Genomic DNA, 24,123 nt, shown 5'->3' with positions numbered 1-24,123 from the left:
TACAAGTGTGTGTGTGTGTGGGGGGGGGGCTTGTTTTCTAGTGCGCCTTCATTGTTTCTCAAGCAAAGGGGAGACCAATGACCCGCTTCCCCTCAAACCAACTCCTTGAAGTTTACAGTTGTCTTTAAAAAACACTTTTGCTGAAAACATATATTTATATATTTTTTTTTACCCTTTGATGTGTGTACATTACTGTATTTCTGCTTAGGATATTGCTTTTCAACAGCAAAAGTTCAGAAATCACTAGAGGACATTTTAAACGTAGCCAAAGATTACAAGAACCCACTCCTCTGGGAAACACTCACCAACACTTTGGTTCCTCACCAACACTTTGGTTCCCTGTCAAAATAACACCTCCATAGAGATCCTATTGGTAAGCTATATTAAAATTCTCAATTCCATGAACACCTCCCTTGTTATGTTAAACACTGAATTAAAGGTGCTCCTATTACCCACTGGGCATACACAGGTTGAATCAACATGGTTTCCATGTTATTTCACTAAAATGAAATTTTACCAATGCGGAATAGACATTGAATTGACGTCTGTGCCCAGTTGGTACATTCTAACTGTATCATAACTATAATCATTCTATTTTCATGGTTCCAACTCTTCACCCAAGTATTTAAAAAAAAATCTAAATCGCAAGTCAAAATCACAATTGGAATATTTGTTTAAGAATAAGGCCTAGACTTTGTCAGATCAACTTTTGTTTAAAATTTGATTGAACAGTAGAAACCAATCAGAATGGAGAAAGCCTAATTGAAATCATTTTAGAAGGTATGTGTTTCCACTCTAGGGTCACGGACAACTCATAAAGCAAAATGGATAACTTTTATTATTTAAAAACATGAAATACTGTCAAATAACATCAAAAATATTGCAATACATTTTGGCCATATCGCCGGCCTTAAGCTCAATCATCAAATTTGATCTTCTTTCCCTGGAAGGCCACTACTACGTTCTGCTGCTCCTTCCTCTTCTTACTGGCCTCCCATGACGGGTGCAGGGCCTGTTGTGGTGGCTGAGATGAAGGGGTGGAGGAGAAGCCTCTGCCTTCCCGTTGCCTCCCAAAGTCTCCCCTTCCAGAACCCCCATCATGTGACCCAGGACCCCGAGACGGGCCATCATCTCCCCCTCTTCCACGGTTCTTGAAGTCCCCTCCCCTACCCCCTCCTCGGCCCATACCCCTGCCTGCACCTCTACCCCTGCCTCCGCCTCTACCCCTGCCTCTACCACCTCTGGACCCAGACAGACTGGAGCAGAAGATAGACTTCCCCTTGGAGTTCAGTCTGGCCTCTAGCTCATCCAGTTCAGTGTGGTGTGGGTTTAAGCTCTCCAGTGGTTCCAGCAGTGGGTTTTTCCCCAGTTCGCTGCTCTTCCCCTCCCCTCCACCTGGTGGCGCTGTAGTCGTATCACTCTTCTTTTTGAACTTGTTGACTTTCCCCAGGAAGAAATCATCGTTGTCGCTTTCATCCGACTGGGAGGACTGCTTACGGAAACGCTCCTCCGTGCTGTCGTCAAAATACTCCTTCTCGTCGTCCGAAGACTCCAAGTCGCTCTCCTCTTCCTCATGATCATCATCAGAATCCTCTTCATCATCCTGCTTGTTTTTAACATCTTTATTCTGAGGTTTAGTGACTTTCTGGGGTTTGGGGTCTTGAGTCTTCTGAGTGGCTGGAGTGTCCTTTGTGAGTTTCTGGACTACTTGCGTCTGTGGTGTATTTTTCATGGTTACTATGTTCTTGGTAGGTACTACTTGTGGGGCCTCTATTGTGAATGGAGTGGATGAGTCCAACAGAGTTTTATCGGCCTCTGACATCTCCGTGGGCTGAGGGTCAGCTACTGTATTCTCTATGGCCGATTCTTTATTCTCTATCGTGGAAACGTCGTCTTCTTCTGTAACCCTGACCGTCTTATCAACAGGTTGCTTTTCTAGAACAGCTGGTTCGTCAACCGTTAGACTCTCCACGGGTGTTCCATCTTCCTCCTCATCCGCGGGTGTTCCATCTTCCTCCTCATCCGCGGGTGTTCCATCTTCCTCCTCATCCGCGGGTGTTCCATCTTCCTCCTCATCCGCGGGTGTTCCATCTTCCTCCTCATCCGCGGGTGTTCCATCTTCCTCCTCATCCATCTCTTCTTCATCTCCCTCTTCACCTTCCACCCCTCCTCCTCCTCCTCCATCGCTGTCCCTCGGCTGCTCGATCACCTCGACCACTTTTAAAGGCTGCTTTCTAACCGTTTCCTTCTGGTCTCCTTTCTCTACTGACATCCTCTCATCCTTGAAGGCTTTAATGGCAGCTTTGATGGTGTCTATCTTCTTGCTGAACTGAGGGTGAGTGGCGATACGGGCTATAGCTCGGTCAGAAATGGTGGCCTTTGGGTTCTTACAGGCAAACTCAAAACTCAGGTTCTTATGAAGGGCAGCCTTGGTCACCTAGAAATAATAATCAACAATTAGTATGGTCTGGTTTTGGGACTGTAAGTTAATTTGCAATGGTTTGGGACTGACATGAATAAATACATGCACTAAACCTGAATATTCACTGCAGTATTCAACTTCCAAGCAAGTAAAACAAATGTGCAGTACCAGTCAAATGTTTGGACACACCTACCCATTCAAGGTTTATTTTTTTAACTATTTTCTACATTGTAGAATAATAGTGAAAACATCAAAACTATGAAATGACACAGAAACAAGTAGTTATCAAAAAAAGTGTTATTAAATCAAAATATATTTTATTTATTTATTATTTGTTCAAAGTAGCCAGACTTTGCCTTGATGAAAGCTTTGCACACTCTTGACATTCTCTCAACCAGCTTCATGAGGTAGTCACCTGGAATGCATTTCAATTAACAGGGGTGCCTTCTTAAAATGTTAATTTGTGGAATTCCTTTCCTTCTTAATGCGCTTGAGCCAATCAGTTGTGTTGTGACAAGGTAGGGGTGGTATACAGATCATGGCCCTATTTGGTAAAAGACCAAGTCCATATTATGGCAACAACAGCTCAAATAAGCAAAGAGAAACAATGGTCCATCATTACTTTAAGACATGAAGGTCAGTCAATCCAGAAGTCATGGAAATTAAATCAATAGTTATCAGGACATATACTTTACTCACCAGTATCTCTACTTGCACATCATCATCTGCTCATTTATCACTCCAGTGTTAATCTGCTAAATTGTAATTACTTCGCACCTATGGCCTATTTATTGTCTACCTCCTCATGCCTTTTGCACACACTGTTTATAGACTTTCTTCCTACTGTGTCAATGACATGTTTATTGTGTTATTGGCTTGTTTATTGTTTATTCCATGTGTAACTCTGTGTTGTTGTCTGTGTCACGCTGCTTTGCTTAATCTTGACCAGGTTGCAGTTGTAAATGAGAACTTGTTCTCAACTGGCCTACCTGGTTAAATAAAGGTGTTCTCAACTAGCCTACCTGGTTAAATAAAGGTGTTCTCAACTGGCCTACCTGGTTAAATAAAGGTGTTCTCAACTGGCCTACCTGGTTAAATAAAGGTGTTCTCAACTAGCCTACCTGGTTAAATAAAGGTGTTCTCAACTAGCCTACCTGGTTAAATAAAGGTGTTCTCAACTAGCCTACCTGGTTAAATAAAGGTGTTCTCAACTAGCCTACCTGGTTAAATAAAGGTGTTCTCAACTAGCCTACCTGGTTAAATAAAGGTGTTCTCAACTAGCCTACCTGGTTAAATAAAGGTGTTCTCAACTAGCCTACCTGGTTAAATAGAGGTGTTCTCAACTAGCCTACCTGGTTAAATAAAGGTGTTCTCAACTAGCCTACCTGGTTAAATAAAGGTGTTCTCAACTAGCCTACCTGGTTAAATAGAGGTGTTCTCAACTAGCCTACCTGGTTAAATAAAGGTGTTCTCAACTAGCCTACCTGGTTAAATAGAGGTGTTCTCAACTAGCCTACCTGGTTAAATAAAGGTGTTCTCAACTAGCCTACCTGGTTAAATAGAGGTGTTCTCCACTAGCCTACCTGGTTAAATAAAGGTGTTCTCAACTAGCCTACCTGGTTAAATAAAGGTGTTCTCAACTAGCCTACCTGGTTAAATAAAGGTGTTCTCAACTAGCCTACCTGGTTAAATAAAGGTGTTCTCAACTAGCCGACCTGGTTAAATAAAGGTGTTCTCAACTGGCCTACCTGGTTAAATAAAGGTGTTCTCAACTAGCCTACCTGGTTAAATAAAGGTGTTCTCAACTAGCCTACCTGGTTAAATAAAGGTGTTCTCAACTAGCCTACCTGGTTAAATAAAGGTGTTCTCAACTGGCCTACCTGGTTAAATAAAGGTGTTCTCAACTAGCCTACCTGGTTAAATAAAGGTGTTCTCAACTGGCCTACCTGGTTAAATAAAGGTGTTCTCAACTGGCCTACCTGGTTAAATAAAGGTGTTCTCAACTAGCCTACCTGGTTAAATAAAGGTGTTCTCAACTAGCCTACCTGGTTAAATAAAGGTGTTCTCAACTGGCCTACCTGGTTAAATAAAGGTGTTCTCAACTGGCCTACCTGGTTAAATAAAGGTGTTCTCAACTAGCCTACCTGGTTAAATAAAGGTGTTCTCAACTGGCCTACCTGGTTAAATAAAGGTGTTCTCAACTAGCCTACCTGGTTAAATAAAGGTGTTCTCAACTGGCCTACCTGGTTAAATAAAGGTGTTCTCAACTAGCCTACCTGGTTAAATAAAGGTGTTCTCAACTAGCCTACCTGGTTAAATAAAGGTGAAAGAAAAAAATGTAAAAAACTCAAAGTAACAAAAAGTTTTACAGAACATTGCATGAAAGGAACTCACTCACCAGCAATGTGTAGCAGCACATAGACAATGGCTTGGGAATTATACTACACAGTATTCCAAATAAGGAAGCCATAATAATAATAATAATGTAGGTGAGATGTAATTGGGGAAGAAGCACCCACCGGATCAGGTTTGAGTGTCTTCATCGCATGGATTTCTTCCAGCAGTCGGCCTACCCTCCTCCGGTTCCTCTCCAGATCTTCCTCCTTCCCCTTCTTTTTCTTCAGACCTGCCATCTGCCTAGTCAACTTCCTGATGACCAGCGCCCTCACCCTTTTCACCTCCTTCCTCATCCTCACCACCTCGTCGTTCAGGTTTAATGGAACTGGCGTACCGGGATCATCTGGTTTCTTCTTCTTCCTCCTCGGAATCTCTGGCTTCCTCTTCTTCTTCTGAGCCGCTGTTTTCTTGTTTTTTATCAGAAGCACGGGCTTATTGTCATTTTTGGGGAGTTCGGACATTTTCTGTTTATTTGGATCCTCAGGGATCGCCTCTGTCTTCAGAACGTCGGGCATTGTCACTTGCTGTGTGTCGGTTGATGACATCTGTGGATGATACAGTAATGGGCAGAAGAGTGAGTGCACAGAAAGGGATAGCTTAAATACATTGTTTCCCCCCCATCTCTTTCAGTCTTTGGGTGATACCTGTGAATGGCATAGCTAGATCTAGCTGAGGAACGGTCAACTCCATTGTCTTATATCGAGGGGGTAGTTGAGGTTTGACAACTCGCCTTGGGATTCTCAAACAACAACACTGAGTCACCATCAGTTGATTCTGAAAACAGTTACCTTTTTAATATATATATATATATTTTTACATGATTTAACTAGGCAAGAAGGTTAAGAACAAATTCTTATTTACAATGACGGCCTACCCCGGCCAACGCTGGACCAATTATGCGCCGCCCTATGGGACTCCCAATCACGGCCGGATGTGATACAGCCTGGAATCGAACCTGGGACTGTAGTGGTGCCTCTTGCACTGCGCCACTCAGCAGACCTAAACCTACATTTGTCCAGTACAACTGCTATCCTTCCGCGGGCGCTGAAATTCATACTTTTAGAAAGGCTTTTATTGAATACACCCATCTACTTTTTCCTCGTTTGTCTTTGGCTGATATTTCTTACATGCTGACCAGACCGGACACGTCGCGCGCGTAAGTATCGCAAAATAAATTTAGAAATCCATATTATTCAATTATTGCACCCACACTGCTCATGGCCGCCAATGAGCGTCTGCGATTCCAAGGGCTAAAATAGAAGTCAGTTCTATTTCTGATGCAGATTGCGCTGCAAGTCCCGCCTCTCCCATCTCCTCATTGGTTTATAGAAACAGGTACCCACGTGCCATCTCCTCGTTGGTTTATAGAAGCAGGTACCCACGTGCCATCTCCTCATTGGTTTATAGAAGCAGGTACCCACGTGCCATCTCCTCATTGGTTTATAGAAGCAGGTACCCACGTGCCATCTCCTCATTGGTTATACCCATGTGGGTGACTGAAAGATGAAATGTTTTGCAGGTCGTAGTAGTAATACTATGAAAGTGTAGATGCCAATCACCATATAAGTTCAAAAGATGAAAAAACCTGGAAGGAGGAGAGATGACTAGAAACGATTCAGTTGGCCGTTTTATGTGTGGACTAATTGTCGGAGTAGAGGACCTTGTGCATTTCAGGTAAAATAACAACTCCATGTTTATATCCCAGGACAACTTAGCTAGCAACAGCAAGCTAGCTAAATAGGACAAATTAGCTAGCAAGTGCAAGCTAACTATCCATACATGTTAATGCTTTTCGACCTGTCCACAAATGAATGTCATTGGTTCAGAGTTTGTTTTGATATAATCTGAGTGTCGTGATCGCTTTTGGTGTAGGGGAACAAAATAAAATTATGCACGATAGTGCACACGCGCAGCCGTGTAAAAAAATTTTTTTGTACATTTTTTTTTTACAAATTCAGATCAACAATTTACATTCTTACATCATACAAAACAGAACGCAGGTATTAACGAGAAAATACTGAAACAAATATAAAAAATAAAAAAACCATTCTACTGCAATTGTAATCACTCTGAAAAAATCTTATTGTAATGATTTAGAAAAATGTTATTCTTATTGTTCACAAGGGTTAATGTTTTAATAAAAGTTAAATTCAAAAAAAATTTTTTTATGTAATTTTGGTATAGAATTTTGGAATTTTTGTTTGTGTATGAAGTATTTGGCAACAAGAATAAAAATAAAATCACAATAATTTCAGTGGTCTTGTTATCATTGCAATAGTAACCTATATTTTGTGTCAAAAACATAGGTCATAATGGTAAATAAGTATTTTGCAAGGTTTTCCCAAAATTCGGACGCAAATTCACAGAACAAGTGAGACAGATTCTCACCTTTTTCACAGAAAACGCAGATATCATCAATCGCCACAAATGAGGATATCATAGAATTACATGGATATATCTTATGTAAAATTTTAAAGTGCACTTCCTTAACTTTGTTTGGTATACAATATTTGTAAGGTCTTAACCAGGCATTTTTCCAGACAATGTCAGGAATAAGCATGTTCCAGAAAAACTTTGCTCTCGTTGTAAGTTGGTTTTGTGAATGAAGAATGTCTTATATATTTATTACAAGATTTCTCAAGTAAGATGGTCTATATTTATATATAAAAAAAACTGACAGATATATATATATATATATATATATATACACACACACACACACACACACACACACACACACACACACACACACACACACAGTGGGGCAAAAAAGTATTTAGTCAGCCACCATTGGTGCAAGTTCTCCCACTTAAAAAGATGAGGCCTGTTATTTTCATCATAGGTACACTTCAACTATGACAGACAAAATGAGAGAAAAAAAAAAATCCAGAAAATCACAGTGTAGGATTTTTAATGAATTTATTTGCAAATTATGGTGGAAAATAAGTAGGTCTTGTTGATCTCTTTACAAGTAGCAGGATTTACACATAACAATAATGCGGGTTACACTCAACGGGACTCTGCCTCGGACAGAAGTACTCTCCCAAGTATAGAAACATCTCTTTGTAGACAATTATTAAATATATTTTTGGTTTTCTTAATTTTAGGAGAGAAATTCAAATGTCTGACTAAGTGTTTTTTTTTTGACAGACCTATTGCTAAATATTTAACACAGTTCTTTACAGGAATATTTTCTATTTCTTTATCATTAAAGTCATGTAAACATAAGATTTCACATTTGAAAAACATTCCATTTTAATCCTGATGCAATAGAAAATGCAGTTATAGTATTAAGGGCATGTGCGACCTGGTCTTTGTCTCTTAAGAAAAGAGTGGTATCATCAGCCAGTTGGGAAATTTAGATTTCTTTGTTAAAAATGGTTAAGCCATACAAATTTGCATCATTCAGAATATCTAGAGATAGAAGTTCCACAACCAAAATGAATAAAAATTGTGAAATTGGCCATCCCTGTCGTACACTTGTTGATACGGAATCTTTGGAAGTATTACGGTTTAGTAACACAGAACTATTTATATCTTTGTAAAATATGCGAATTACTTAGATACAATTTTCACCAAATCCCAAAAGTATAAGAGACCGAAAGAGAAATTCATGTTCAATTGTGTCAAAGGCTTTACAGAAGTCCAAAAATAAGACAACCGCATCTGAGTCAATTGCATCTGAATAATCTATAGGGTCCAAGACTAAACGAATGTTAGAGTTTGACGCGCGCAGCCGGTTTGGGTTCCGCGATACCTACTTACTACGTCAGATGAGACTCAATTGGCACATGCAAATTCGTGCTGAGTTGCGCAACACAAATGAGATGGTTGTATTCGATAAGTTTTTATTGCAAGTATGAATTTCAGGTAAACGCTTTCAGAATTGACACCTTTACAAGAATAAAATGGTGATTCAAGTGATGTTACTGGAAAATCCTGCAAACAGTTGATATTAAAGAGAACGGAGTTGAGCGTTCCTCTGCCAAGGTAGAGCCACAACATTAGCTAGTATGTAACCACTAGCATACAGTATGAGTAAATGGAGGTAAATGTAAATGCAATGGTGTAATTAATACCAGCTACATTAACGGTACATTACAGTTATTACGGTGGCTAATTTCCCATCAACTGCTAACAGGGCTAGTTAGCTAACGAAAGTTAGCATATTTTCAAGCATGGTCGAGGAAGCAGCATTGCTAGAGCATTTGTTAAAACTTTATCAACAATATATATATCAGAGATGACCGCTTTATTTTTTTATAATGCACTAAAGTTATCACAGCGCAAATTTAAATGTAATCAAAATCACTCATACCGTCAAAGTATAAATTCGAGAAAGATTTAGTCCATACAAGAGGCAGCCATGTTTTTTCTACGTAGACGTATCAATGACGTAGTCACGTTGGCGTGCGTCATGGCGATTGACGGAAAGGGGGAGGGCCCACGATACAGTGTTTTTATTTCTTGCTTTTGTTTCACGTCCAGAAAATAACAGCAATGGTGGATATTTAAAGAAATGTCCATATCAGATCGTTCGTGTGACATTTTCGTAATAATTACCGGATTGATATCAGAGCCAAATCCACAGGAGGGAGGATGAAGCGGCGCAATGCGGACTGCAGCAAGCTCCGACGCCCGTTAAAACGGAACCGAATCACCGAGGGTATATATAGCAGGTACCGACGGAAAGAAAGGGGGCTCTAGTTAGGGGGTATGATCGTACAATAATGGCGGCTGAGCTATAGCAGACAAGACACTCAGCTGTCGTGTATAGTGTCAGATGACCCCCTGCTTTCGCGTTTACTATTCGTCTTCGAATGTCAAATAGATTTTGTTTCTGAACTTAAGGCCTAAGTTAGCTAACGTAGTGTTACTTAAGTAGTAGTAACAGCAGCTAGTTAACTCGGTAGCTATTCTGACAGTTCAATGGATTTGTTCCTAAATGTAAACTGCACTGACTGCGTTCACATTGACGACAATTCAAAAGCCATTGGAAAATGTGCTGGAATTGCATACATATTTATACGATTGCACGGTTAATTAGTGTCTACTTAGAACGAGCTGGTCATCTAACCCAAACATGAGAACATGGGTAGCCTAGTGGTTAGAGCGGTGGACTAGTAACCGGAAGGTTGCAAGTTCAAACCCCCGAGCTGACAAGGTACAAATCTGTCGTTCTGTCCCTGAACAGGCAGTTAACCCACTGTTCCTAGGCCGTCATTGAAAATAAGAATCTGTTCTTAAATGACTTACCTAGTTAAATAAAGGTAACATTTAAAAAAATATATAAATATTCTACGCCCTGTATTCCTAGCGAGCGAAAGCTTGACGGTTCTTCTTATACTTTTGACATTTCAGTGCTTTGTCAGTAGCAAGCCTCCATTGATAACACCGCATGAGAAAAGCAGCTGTTGAAAAGCCAATATGCCCTGACATGAACACAGGTTTTAGTGTTCTTGTTCTCTTCAGTCTTCTGATAGTCCTCCGGCACTGTGTTAGGTTATGAATTTCTGGCCTTGAATGTACGGTATGAACAAAGAGTAAAGCTTTGGACCAGATAAGTATGATGGGACTGAAATCAGAACTAGTGCCCAACCATGAATGTATATCTACTAAGTGGGGGATAAGTCAGGATTCATTACAGATCAAATTCAGTGGCACATGCCTCTCTTTAAAACATTGGGAAAACGTGTGGTCTTGTGGTTGCAGATGACCTCTAAGCGTGACTGAAATCATGATAATGATATTCCAGCTATAAACACTGAATGACTGTGGTACTGATCATATATCACTGCCAATTTGTGTCTAGCTCTGGTTCCAGGGTGGTAGTGACACGTGTTCTCTTATTAGTTAGTGGAGGAACACACATTAACACCTTGGACCAGAGCTAGTTTTCTTCTTTGTTTTGGCTTCCTCGCTCTCCAGTTGACAGTGCTTCAAGAAATCTCACAATGTTTCTCTGTCCCATTCTTATCTCTTTCTCTCTCACTCTCTTTCCCTCTCTCTTTCTCACTCTCTATCTTCCCCTCTCTCCACTCTCTATCTTCCCCTCTCTCCACCCTCCTCTCTTTCTCACTCTCTATCTTCCCCTCTCTCCACCCTCTCTCAGTACCTTCCTGTACCTGAAGTTTCTGGTGGTGTGGGTGCTGGTGCTGCTGGCAGACTTTGTGTTGGAGTTCAGGTTTGAGTACCTGTGGCCCTTCTGGCTGTTCATACGCAGTGTCTACGACTCCTTCAGATACCAGGGGCTGGTAAGTGTGTGTGTGAGAGAGCTTACTCATGAGATTTTGACATGAAAGATGGCTGCACAATTGTATATTATTGCATACTGACTACATTTCTCTCTCTCTCTCTCTCAGGCGTTCTCAGTGTTCTTTGTGTGTGTGGCGTTTACGTCTGACATCATCTGCCTCCTCTTTATCCCTGTCCAATGGCTGTTCTTCGCTGCCAGCACCTACGTCTGGGTCCAGTATGTCTGGCACACAGGTCAGTTAACATCAGCACACTCTGTCCCATAATTAGATTTGTCTTTCCCACAATGCATTGGCTTAATCCTGGGTGTCATGTGATTTTAATATGTTTATGTATACACAGTTATCAAATGTGTATGTACATTTTATGTATTCAGATATGCATGTACAAAATAAAGGATACGGCTTTACCCATGTTTACACAGGCAGCCTCAGTTTTTATCTTTCCACTAATTGGTCTTTTGACAAATCAGATCTTGCCAATAATTGGACAAAAGATCAGAATTGGTCTGTCTGTGTAAACACAGTGTGATAGTGTGAGCCTGTCTCCCATCTTGGCCCCTTCCCCCTTGCACAGAGAGAGGAGTGTGCCTACCCACCGTATCGCTATGGATACTGTTTGTTTACATGGAAGCTGCCATCCGCTTCAAGGACCTGAAGAACTTCCATGTGGACCTGTGTCGCCCCTTCGCAGCTCACTGGTAACCTGTCAGCTGTTGTTCTAACCCTACCGGACCTACTCCCTAGCTTATGGCAGTAACCTTGTCAGCTGTTGTTCTAACCCTACCGGACCTACTCCCTAGCTTATGGCAGTAACCTTGTCAGCTGTTGTTCTAACCCTACCAGACCTACTCCCTAGCTTATGGCAGTAACCTTGTCAGCTGTTGTTCTAACCCTACCTGACCTACCCCTAGCTTATGGCAGTAACCTTGTCAGCTGTTGTTCTAACCCTACCTGACCTACCCCTAGCTTATGGCAGTAACCTTGTCAGCTGTTGTTCTAACCCTACCAGACCTACTCCCTAGCTTATGGCAGTAACCTTGTCAGCTGTTGTTCTAACCCTACCTGACCTACCCCCTAGCTTATGGCAGTAACCTTGTCAGCTGTTGTTCTAACCCTACCTGACCTACCCCCTAGCTTATGGCAGTAACCTTGTCTGCTGTTGTTCTAACCCTACCTGACCTACTCCCTAGCTTATGGCAGTAACCTTGTCAGCTGTTGTTCTAACCCTACCTGACCTACCCCCTAGCTTATGGCAGTAACCACAGGACCAATCACATTGTAGAAAAGGTCATCTACATTCTCAAAAAGGTTTTTAACAAATCATTTTGATTAATGCAACAATTGGACAATGGATATAGATACTCCAAACCTTTTTATTTATTTTAGTAATAATCTATCAGATAATTACCTAATTATAGCACATAAAACTAACTGTTCAGCTATTTTTATTAGTATTTTTAATTATTATTTCTATTTTATTTGTATTTATTATTATTATTTACTTTTTTATATTATTATATAAAAAAATAATAATTCAGGTTTTACATTTGATAATTGTCACTTATTTTCCTTAGAAAGCACTCGTATACACTTTCTTATTGTATCGGCTATTTTTCTCAATACAATTTGTTTAAAATAAAGACAATGATTTGTATCTCATTTGCATAAATACACCCGCTGCACTTGCATATATGAATAGATGAACAAGAAGGGGTGGGGCTTCAACCACTGAAAACTTGCTCTGTCTACCCTACATGCATTGTTTATACTAGATGTCTTGATGGGTATGTGTAATTTTAACAGACTTGTCCGGAAGGGCCCGTATAAATCCGAATGCGGCAGCTGCAGTCGAGAGATTGAGAAATGGTATAATTTATGCTGATGCTCCAGCTTTCCAGGAGAGTGGAGCGTGTCGCTTGTGGTGGTCAAATCATAAATCAAAGAGGCAATAGGCTAAAGTCATAGCGCCTCGCTCTGATCGTTCCCAGAACACATTTGGTCTGTTCTTTAAAGGTTCCCAGAATGTTTTGTTAGGTTGTGGGAACAATTTGGTGGTTACATTGTGGGGACGTCACAAAAGATACACTATATGACCAAATGTATTTGGACACCTGCTCGTCGAACATCTCATTCCAAAATCATGGGCATTAATATGGAGTTGGTCCCCCCTTTGCTGCTATAACAGCCTCCACTCTTCTGGGAAGGCTTTCCACTAGATGTTGGAACATTGCTGCTATAACAGCCTCCACTCTTCTGGGAAGGCTTTCCACTAGATGTTGGAACATTGCTGTTATAACAGCCTCCACTCTTCTGGGAGGGCTTTCCAACAGATGTTGGAACATTGCTGCTATAACAGCCTCCACTCTTCTGGGAAGGCTTTCCACTAGATGTTGGAACATTGCTGCGGGGTCTTGCTTCCATTCAGCCACAAGAGCATTAGTGTTAAGATTACCCTTCACTGGAACTAAGGGGCCTAGCGCGAACCATGGAAAAACAGCCCCAGACCATTATTCCTCCTCCACCAAACTTTACAGTTGTCCCAGATTCGTCCGTCGGACTGCTAGCTGGTGAAGCGCGATTCATCACTCCAGAGTCCACATTTCCACGGTCGTAATATTAAATGGGGAAAAAACCTCAGGCACAAGCAAGAGTATGAAGCAGGAGTAAAATGAAAGTAATCAATCCAAGTGATAAGTGGATTTTGCATTTCTCAAACACAGGAAATAGATGGTGGAAAAAGACAGATCCTCAGGTGGGCGGGGCATGTGTGTTGTTACACATTGTAATTGCTTAGGCAATGGAGGTTTATCAACAAAAGGGGAAACTATTCTTCTACGCTGAACACGAAGTAGAAATCTTTCATTATTTTTCTTCATTTTGCTATGACAACCATAGCAAAAGTTTGTGCTAACTATTTTCTCCTTCCCCTCTCTGCCCTCGTCCCTCCACTTCTCTGCCCTCGTCCTTCCACCTCTCTGCCCTCGTCCCTCCACTTCTCTGCCCTCGTCTTTCCACTTCTCTGCCCTCGTCCCTCCACCTCTCTGCCCTCGTCCTTCCACCTCTCTGCCCTCGTCCCTCCACCTCTCTGCCCTCGTCCCTCCACCTCTCTGCCCTCGTCCCTCCACCTCTCTGCCCTCGTCCCTCCACCTCTCTGCCCTCGTCCCTCCACCTCTCTGCCCTCGTCCCTCGTACCTCCACCTCTCTGTCCTTGTCCCTCCACCTCTCTGCCCTCGTCCCTCCACCTCTCTGCCCTCGTCCCTCCACCTCTCTGCCCTCGTCCCTCTCCCTCTGTTAGTATTGGCTACCCGGTGGTGACTCTGGGCTTTGGCTTTAAGAGCTACGTCAGCTACAAGATGAGACTGAGGAAACAGAAAGAGGTGCAGAAGGAGAATGAGTTCTACATGCAACTCCTACAGCAAGCTCTGCCCCCAGAGCAACAGATGCTACAGAGACAGGAGAGAGAGGCAGAGGAGGGTGAGAGGGAGCATGCAGTACACACACACACACACACACACACACACACACACTTCACTTTATCCTGAGCAACAGATGTTCCGCCAACAATTGGAAGGTGATAGACAAACACACACTGTTGTAATCTTACCTGACCTCTTCCTAACCTTGCTCCCTCCTCTCTAGCGGCCATGGCTAAAGCTGTGTCATCAGATGTGGACCCTACCCCGCCGGTTTCCCAAAATGGGTCAACTCCCGGCAAGAAGACGCTCGTTAACGCTTCCGTTCCCTTACCGGAACTGGAGTACCGGGAGAAAGGGAGAGACGGGAACAGCAAGGAACGGGAGGGCAAACAACAACAACAACAACAACACACAATAGGAATCAACAACAACAGTATCCTCCACACACTGGACTCCACATTACAGGAGACAGAGTATATGGAGAACATGGTAGGGAAGAGACTGAATAACGACCTCGGAGGAGAGATCACACACACAGGCAACACACACACTCCCAAAGAGGAGGTGGGGGGAACAGGGGTAGGGGGAGGGAAGAACTGCAAAAATGCCAGCGGAGGAGGTGTGGCCACAAACTCCTCCCCTCGGAATCACAGCGCCACCAATGGGACCGTGCCGTCGTCTGGCTTGTCCAATAAGAACGAGAAAAAGACGAAGTCTGCCGGGAAGGGAGGAGCCAATCAGAAGGATCCCGTGGAGAACTGTATTCCCAATAATCAACTGGGCAAGCCTGACGCTCTCGTGCGGTAAGACACACACACACACACACAGGCCCATAGCCAACGTGCACCGGCATGCATATAGACGAGCCAGTTTCACCCTCTCCTCAGGCCGACTACGATGCAGTCGGGCTTCTCACAGCAACCTGTGTGTGTGTGTGTGTATCCGTGCATCAGATTTCATACGATGTGTGTAGCTGTTATGTTAAACAGCTATTCATGTGAAACTGCGATGTAGTCTACCTTAAACATAGCCCTTGTCCTCGTTCTCTCTCTCTAGGTTGGAGCAGGATGTGAAACTGCGATGTAGTCTACCTTAAACATAGCCCTTGTCCTCGTTCTCTCTCTCTAGGTTGGAGCAGGATGTGAAACTGCGATGTAGTCTACCTTAAACATAGCCCTTGTCCTCGTTCTCTCTCTCTAGGTTGGAGCAGGATGTGAAACTGCGATGTAGTCTACCTTAAACATAGCCCTTGTCCTCGTTCTCTCTCTCTAGGTCGGAGCAGGATGTGAAACTGCGATGTAGTCTACCTTAAACATAGCCCTTGTCCTCGTTCTCTCTCTCTAGGTTGGAGCAGGATGTGAAACGGCTGAAGGCGGACCTGCAGGCGAGCCGTCAGTTGGAGTCAGATTTACGTTCTCACCTCTCCTCCCTGACCAGCCAGGACAGGAGTCTGCGCTCAGAGCTGGGCCAGCTGCGACAAGACAACGAGATGCTGCAGAACAAGTAGGAACACACACTTGAAGCCTGGGATAAAGCCAAGGATCTCAGAGTATTGGCACGGTGTAGAGGATCGACCTATCACTCACCTTGATCACATAAAGAGATGTTTTCTTTTGGATGCAAGGTGATCTATAGATCAGGGATTGTGTTTCTGGATTCCAACATGTAGATTCATTCTGACTTAGAAACTCGGGGAACAAACTTTTTGGCTGTTTTTGTGTGTACATCTCTAACCGTGTGTGTGTGTGTGTGTGTGTGTGTGTGTGTGTGCTCCACAGTGCTGACGTGTGTGTTGTAACGGTTTTGACTTGAGGTTATTATTTATAGAGGTGCCAGGTAGGTTGTGCCTACCAGAGAAAACATTGGTTTCTCCTTTTGGTTTGGGAGGGAACGAGTCCCATCTGGTCCGTCAAGTCTACACCAATACAAAGGACTTATGTAAAAGTCAGGATGGAAATAAACTTTTCATAAACCCTTAAAACATTGGAAATAACTTCAAAAACAACTATATTCTTTTGCGTGGGTTGTATTAGCAACATCAATGATTACACACATATAATAATATAACACAATGAGTTCTGGTTCCTCCAGAAATGTCCTGTACCTCGGGCCTAAAAAGAGTCCAGCCCGGTAAAGGAGTCCAGGGAACTCAAGTGACTTTTGTCACGCAATGTTTGTCCGTTCATTCCGTGTAGCGTAAACCCAGTATTAAACATACAATCAATATAACAATTATTTTCCCACAGAACTTTAAAGGGTATCAACTCTTACTAAGTCCTCAACTACAACTAACTACATAAATCACAGTAATACCTCACATCAAAACAAATGAAATACCGTGTACAAAAAGGTTGTAGTCAGTCGGTCAGTCAGACAATCCAATCCGCCAATAGATCTCCAGCGGAGAAAGGCCACGAGGAACGGAGAGGTGTAGTCCACGGACGCAAAGAGTGGATCCGATCCTGGGTAAACTCTTATTAGGCTACAAAACAACCGGAATAGAGAAGCTTCGGGAACTGAGGGTTGAACACGTCCTCATTCACGTCTCCATCACAACCCCACTTTTGCGCAGCTGATGCTGGCTATTTAATTGGGAATTAAAGGGAAAGCGCCCTATTGGAAGGAGCTGCACTGAGACGGTTCAGAAAAATTCAGGGCCGTCACAGTGTTCTCCACAGTGCCACAGTGCTGTGTGTGTGTGTGTGTGTGTGTGTGTGTGTGTGTGTGTGTGTGTGTGTGTGTGTGTGTGTGTGCTCCACAGTGCTGACGTGTGTGTGTGTGCTCCACAGTGCTGACGTGTGTGTGTGTGCTCCACAGTGCTGACCAGGCCAAGCAAAAGGACAAGCAGACCATCTCCCAGCTAGAGAAGAGGCTGAAGGCAGAGCAGGAGGCGCGGGCGCTGGCGGAGAAACAGCTGGCTGACGAGAGGAAGAGGAAGAAGGTGGAGGATGCCACCGCAGCCCGGGCTGTAGCACTAGCCGTAGCCTCCAGGTAAACACTCCCACCAGGGTTTCCGTTAGCCGGTTTCCGTTAGCCGGTAATAGCCGGTTTCCATTAGCCGGTTTCCGTTAGCCGGTAATAGCTGGTTTCCGTTAGCCGGTAATAGCTGGTTTCCGTTAGCCGGTAATAGCGGTTTCCGTTAGCGGTAATAGCCGGTTTCCGTTAGCCGGTAATAGCCGGTTTCCGTTAGCCGGTGTCCGTTAGCCCGGTAATAGCGGTTTCCGTTAGCCCGGTATTAGCCGGTTTCCGTTAGCCCGGTATTAGCCGGTTTCCGTTAGCCCGGTATTAGCCGGTTTCCGTTAGCCCGGTATTAGCCGGTTTCCGTTAGCCCGGTAATAGCCGGTTTCCGTTAGCCCGGTAATAGCCGGTTTCCGTTAGCCCGGTAATAGCCGGGGAAATAGCCGGTTTCCGTTAGCCCGGTAATTGCCGGTTTCCATTAGCCGGTTTCTGTTAGCCGGTAATAGCCGTTTTTTGTCCAATACATTTTTATTTTTTTAAGCCGATAAATAAAATTGGTGCCGGACAATCGACCAGGAGGTGAAGAAACAATCCCAGTGTAAAATAATGTTTTTTAGCCTCTCCATTGGTGGAAATACCAGTCGATGGAAATACATTTGATTGGTAATGCTTATCGTTCTATAAGTTAATTTGCATAATTTAGTGGAATTAAATTGGCGCACGTGTACAGTATATTTGTCACGTAATCTTATTTATTATACACCTACAACATACACCGATACAGAACCGTTGAGTTGAAAATCTGTCAAGACGGGCACGAGCTTCCGCAGCATCCCAAAACGTCAACGGGAGACGGGCTCTATCAGCGCGTCCCACATCAACTTTGCAAGGAGCTGGAGGCAGTATGCATTATGAAAACATATACGTAATTGTCTGAAACCTGAACATTTTAACACATATTATGAGGCATGTCTTGCTTTGCTTCAAAGTAGCCTATTATATCTCCCCTCGAACATCTTTCTATAGGATACGTTCGTCTCTGTCCAATGAAACCGCTCGCATGTTCTGTGCCCTTTTGACGACAGTGTTTTCCCGCCAATTGTGCTATGGAACGGACATTTTCAAATGGCCTACTGCCTTGCGTGCGTTGCTGCGCTTATAATGTGAAGAAAATAATCATTGTTCAACATTTTAAGCTAAATGATTTTATCTGTTGCATTAGACACATTGCTTTTTAATGTAGCCTTGGCCTACTGGTTGTATGAATTTGGGATCTATCGTCCCACAACTGTCCCAGAGTCAGTTTGGAATAGGCTATTTCTTTCTTGACAAGCTGACCGATAGAATAGGGAGGCTAAACGTTGCTACTATAGTAGGTTGACATAGGCTAGTGATTTTGCTGTTCGTTAGTCGTCTTGTTGGCCGAGGAAGAGTCAATATGGACAGTTCAAAGTGCACATCAGAATTCGGTAAGAAGGAGTGCACAATCGTTGCATCCTCGAATTGCCATAATCTAAATGGGTGTACTGACTCACTGGATCTCTGTCAGGGGTGAGTGTACTGACTCCCTGGATCTCTGTCAGGGGTGAGTGTACTGACTCCCTGGATCTCTGTCAGGGGTGAGTGTACTGACTCTCTGGATCTCTGTCAGGGGTGAGTGTACTGACTCTCTGGATCTCTGTCAGGGGTGAGTGTACTGACTCTCTGGATCTCTGTCAGGGGTGAGTGTACTGACTCTCTGGATCTCTGTCAGGGGTGAGTGTACTGACTCTCTGGATCTCTGTCAGGGGTGAGTGTACTGACTCTCTGGATCTCTGTCAGGGGTGAGTGTACTGACTCTCTGGATCTCTGTCAGGGGTGAGTGTACTGACTCTCTGGATCTCTGTCAGGGGTGAGTGTACTGACTCTCTGGATCTCTGTCAGGGGTGAGTGTACTGACTCTCTGGATCTCTGTCAGGGGTGAGTGTACTGACTCTCTGGATCTCTGTCAGGGGTGAGTGTACTGACTCTCTGGATCTCTGTCAGGGGTGAGTGTACTGACTCTCTGGATCTCTGTCAGGGGTGAGTGTACTGACTCTCTGGATCTCTGTCAGGGGTGAGTGTACTGACTCTCTGGATCTCTGTCAGGGGTGAGTGTACTGACTCTCTGGATCTCTGTCAGGGGTGAGTGTACTGACTCTCTGGATCTCTGTCAGGGGTGAGTGTACTGACTCTCTGGATCTCTGTCAGGGGTGAGTGTACTGACTCTCTGGATCTCTGTCAGGGGTGAGTGTACTGACTCTCTGGATCTCTGTCAGGGGTGAGTGTACTGACTCTCTGGATCTCTGTCAGGGGTGAGTGTACTGACTCTCTGGATCTCTGTCAGGGTGAGTGTACTGACTCTCTGGATCTCTGTCAGGGGTGAGTGTACTGACTCTCTGGATCTCTGTCAGGGGTGAGTGTACTGACTCTCTGGATCTCTGTCAGGGGTGAGTGTACTGACTCTCTGGATCTCTGTCAGGGGTGAGTGTACTGACTCTCTGGATCTCTGTCAGGGGTGAGTGTACTGACTCTCTGGATCTCTGTCAGGGGTGAGTGTACTGACTCTCTGGATCTCTGTCAGGGGTGAGTGTACTGACTCTCTGGATCTCTGTCAGGGGTGAGTGTACTGACTCTCTGGATCTCTGTCAGGGGTGAGTGTACTGACTCTCTGGATCTCTGTCAGGGGTGAGTGTACTGACTCTCTGGATCTCTGTCAGGGGTGAGTGTACTGACTCCCTGGATCTCTGTCAGGGGTGAGTGTACTGACTCCCTGGATCTCTGTCAGGGGTGAGTGTACTGACTCTCTGGATCTCTGTCAGGGGTGAGTGTACTGACTCCCTGGATCTCTGTCAGGGGTGAGTGTACTGACTCTCTGGATCTCTGTCAGGGGTGAGTGTACTGACTCTCTGGATCTCTGTAAGGGGTGAGTGTACTGACTCTGGATCTCTGTCAGGGGTGAGTGTACTGACTCTCTGGATCTCTGTCAGGTGTGAGTGTACTGACTCTCTGGATCTCTGTCAGGTGTGAGTGTACTGACTCTCTGGATCTCTGTCAGGGGTGAGTGTACTGACTCTCTGGATCTCTGTCAGGGGTGAGTGTACTGACTCTCTGGATCTCTGTCAGGGGTGAGTGTACTGACTCCTGGATCTCTGTCAGGGGGAGTGTACTGACTCCCTGGATCTCTGTCAGGGGGGAGTGTACTGACTCTCTGGATCTCTGTCAGGGGGGAGTGTACTGACTCTCTGGATCTCTGTCAGGGGGGAGTGTACTGACTCTCTTTTCTCTCTGTCAGGGGTGAGTGTACTGACTCCCTGCGTGGGCGGATCAGAGAGTTGGAGACGGAGTGTAAGAAACTCAACATCGACGTGAAACTCGAAGAAGAGCACATTAGAGAGCTGGAGGGGAAATGCCAGGTGAGTCCATCCTTCAATCTTAGATATTTATCCTTTCTGTGAGCTCACCGTCTCAGAAAGGTGCTGCTGATTCCTTTACTGGGACATGGCTGAAAACAACATTATATTCCTTATCTAAATTGAAGGTTTTTTATTTTCAATTTTAATTATTTTACTCTGAGTCAGAGTGACTTACAGTTCATACATATTTGTACTTTTTGGTACTGGTCCCCCTGTGGGAAGCAAACCCACAACCCTGGTGTTGTAAGTGGCATGCACTACCAACTGAGCCACACAGGATCCCTTATGAGGAGTTATTTTGTGGTTTCAGATGTTCATGATGAGGTGTTGATGTCTACTCTCTCTCCTCCCTCCCCCTCTTCTCTCTCTCCTCTCTCCCTCCTCTTCTCTCTCTCCTCTCTCCCTCCTCTTCTCTCTCTCCTCCCTCCCTCCTCTTCTCTCTCTCCTCCTCCCTCCCTCCTCTTCTCTCTCTCCTCCCTCCCTCCTCTTCTCTCTCTCCTCCCTCCCTCCCTCTCTCCCTCCTCTCTCTCTCTCTCCTCTCTCCTCCTCCTCTTCTCTCTCTCCTCCCTCTCTCCTCCTCTTCACTCTCTCCTCCCTACCTCCTCCTCTTCACTCTCTTTCCCCTTCTTCCTCCTCTTCTCTCTCCCCTCCTCTTCTCTCCTCCCTCCCCTTTCTCTCTCTAGGAGCTGCGTAAGTACAAGGAGAATGAGAAGGACATGGAGGTGTTGATGTCTGCGCTGTCGGCCATGCAGGATAAAACCCAGCACCTGGAGAACAGTCTGTCTGCTGAGACCAGGATCAAACTAGACCTCTTCTCTGCCCTGGGAGACGCCAAGAGACAGCTGGAGATCGCACAAGGTACAGTTCCCTTCCCTGACCCACTACCGCGGTACGACAGCGACCGACTTATAGCGGAGCCATTGTGTTCATAGACTCTAGGATCAAACTCTGAAAGTGGATTGCAGAAGGTTCACTAGCATTACCTCAGGGTTTCATCTACCATCATATAAACAGGACGCTCCTCAACGTAACCTAGCATTACCTCAGGGTTTCATCTACCATTACATAAACAGGATGCTCCTCAACGTAACCTAGCATTACCTCAGGGTTTCATCTACCATTACATAAACAGGATGCTCCTCAACGTAACCTAGCATTACCTCAGGGTTTCATCTACCATTACATAAACAGGATGCTCCTTAAGGTAACCTAGCATTACCTCAGGGTTTCATCTACCATTACATAAACAGGATGCTCCTCAACGTAACCTAGCATTACCTCAGGGTTTCATCTACCATTACATAAACAGGATGCTCCTCAACGTAACCTAGCATTACCTCAGGGTTTCATCTACCATTACATAAACAGGATGCTCCTTAAGGTAACCTAGCATTACCTCAGGGTTTCATCTACCATTACATAAACAGGACGCTCTGCTGCTTGATCCAGAGATGTCAGCAACATGAAGAGAATGGCCACAAAGTGAGAAGCCATCTGTCATCTAATTCCCCCCTCACCCTCCTCCCCCAGGTCAGATCCACCAGAGAGACCAGGAGATAGCAGAGTTGAAGCAGAAGATAGCTGAAGTGATGGCGGTGATGCCCAGTATCTCCTACAGCAACGACAGCAGCAGCCTCAGTCCCGTTACGCCACACTACTCCTCCAAGTTCATGGACAATAGTCCCTCCTCTCTTGATCCCAATGCATCTGTCTACCAGCCACTCAAAAAGTGACAGTAGCACACACACACATTAATACACACTTACTCACTTACTCACAAGGCAGCATACATAGTCCCATTACACACATTTTTCACACATACAAAAGATAAATAGTTTTGGTCATGTTTTTAAGTTGTGTTTTTGGGAAGCGATAGGAAATGTTTTTCAGAGGTGTCTAGTACTAGCCTCTCAAAAATGGGACACACCAGACCCAATTGGTCATGGGTTTGTTCCCATGGCGACGCTTAGTTTTTTTTTGGCGGGGTCTGTTTTTGGAACAGATGGAGAGGTTGTGTAAAACGACAGTAGACGTTTTAGGGATTGAGATGTTGACGTTTTAGGGATTGAGATGTTGACGTTTTAGGGATTGAGCCATTCTGTTTTTACTGGTAAGAGAGACGTAAAGGGACATCAGGTTGACAAGGACGCTGTCCAAAAATAACACCCTATTCCCTATTTTTGACCCGGGCCCAGTGGGAGATGGAGGCAGATGAGGACTGGCTGGTTCGTTGATATGAATGTTTAGAATGACTCATTGTATTGCTCGGTCACTCTTTCTTTCAGTCAGGGATTCATGATCGCTCTCTCTTCTCTGAGTGTATTGCCAAACTTCTCTTGGTTTTAAATGAGACAACTGAAACATTTTGAATTGTTAAAATGGCACCTTCTGTGAGTTTTGATTATGACTGTAAAATACTTTGTTTGTGTTTTGGTTTTATCGCCCTAAAGTGTGGTTTTTTTTTTTTTAAAGTGACACATTTCAGTTTTAGTTATAATGAAAATGGTAATATCATCACTAAATGTACAGATCGCCAATTTGTACATTATTCCATTTTGAAAACTCTAACTGACTCCAAACAGCGTCCGGGATTATCAATTAACTCAAAACACTCCTGATTTGTAGCGTTAACTCAACACTCCGGTCAAGAAATCCATAAATCTCTCAAAATAGGATTGTCAATAAATATGACCTGGTACTGTCTAGAGGTTAAGCAATGTCATCTGTTTGCTGTTTAAATGTACTTCAACCTGTCTCTCCTTTTGGACCAAATTGCAATCTGTTGTTAGGCCATATAACTAAAAACGTACTGGATTTAATGATGTCTAAGGTAACTGATATTTTTACCTGTTGTCAATTTCACTGTGCCTTGCAATTCCTTTTTATTTGTAATTTTTTTTATTTTTAAAGTAGTTAGTATAATGAGTTACTTAGTCGATCTTGATATAGGACCCTCCCTCCAGGCTGTGTCTCAATAACGTGAGCTTTCTGGCAAGTGGAAGCAACATATGGTGAAAGTTTATCCAGGCCTCTCACCTATCATGAAGGAAGGAAGCCAGTGTAGTGGATTGAGATGTCCCCTTATTTCTCACCATCTCCCATGCAGCCCCAGTCTCCCTTTTCTATTTAGGCCCCGTTCGCTGACGCAACACTGACCCAAGTAAACAATGGGATTTGGTTCGTCCCGTTTTGTATAGGGAGTTAGGAACGACCCTGTCCGCCAAACAGCTATTTAAATA

At 44.0% G+C, this 24,123-nt stretch overlaps 2 protein-coding genes across 2 annotated transcripts; one reads left to right on the top strand and one right to left on the bottom strand.

Moving 5' to 3' along the window:
• Positions 1 to 815: 815 nt before the first annotated feature.
• On the bottom strand, positions 816 to 9,242 carry srfbp1 (serum response factor binding protein 1). Its single transcript, XM_042295111.1, has 3 exons — positions 9,138 to 9,242; positions 4,942 to 5,364; positions 816 to 2,437 (listed from the first exon to the last, which is right to left on the bottom strand). The coding sequence occupies exons 2-3, from the start codon at positions 5,362 to 5,364 to the stop codon at positions 917 to 919; spliced, it is 1,944 nt and encodes a 647-aa protein (XP_042151045.1). The 5' UTR covers positions 9,138 to 9,242; the 3' UTR covers positions 816 to 916.
• A 26-nt stretch (positions 9,243 to 9,268) lies between these two features.
• LOC112236877 (macoilin-1-like) lies at positions 9,269 to 23,587 on the top strand. The gene is made up of 11 exons (XM_042295110.1): positions 9,269 to 9,498; positions 10,932 to 11,073; positions 11,182 to 11,308; positions 11,651 to 11,774; positions 14,372 to 14,550; positions 14,716 to 15,295; positions 15,837 to 15,995; positions 17,310 to 17,483; positions 20,764 to 20,884; positions 21,568 to 21,742; positions 22,415 to 23,587. The coding sequence occupies exons 1-11, from the start codon at positions 9,419 to 9,421 to the stop codon at positions 22,615 to 22,617; spliced, it is 2,064 nt and encodes a 687-aa protein (XP_042151044.1). The 5' UTR covers positions 9,269 to 9,418; the 3' UTR covers positions 22,618 to 23,587.
• The last annotated feature ends 536 nt before the right edge of the window (positions 23,588 to 24,123 follow it).

The sequence above is a fragment of the Oncorhynchus tshawytscha genome, linkage group LG13 (assembly GCF_018296145.1).
Source record: "Oncorhynchus tshawytscha isolate Ot180627B linkage group LG13, Otsh_v2.0, whole genome shotgun sequence".
Lineage (NCBI taxonomy): Eukaryota > Metazoa > Chordata > Actinopteri > Salmoniformes > Salmonidae > Oncorhynchus > Oncorhynchus tshawytscha.
The sequence above is the reverse complement of the archived record's forward strand: the minus strand, read 5'-3'. Positions and strand labels throughout refer to the sequence as shown.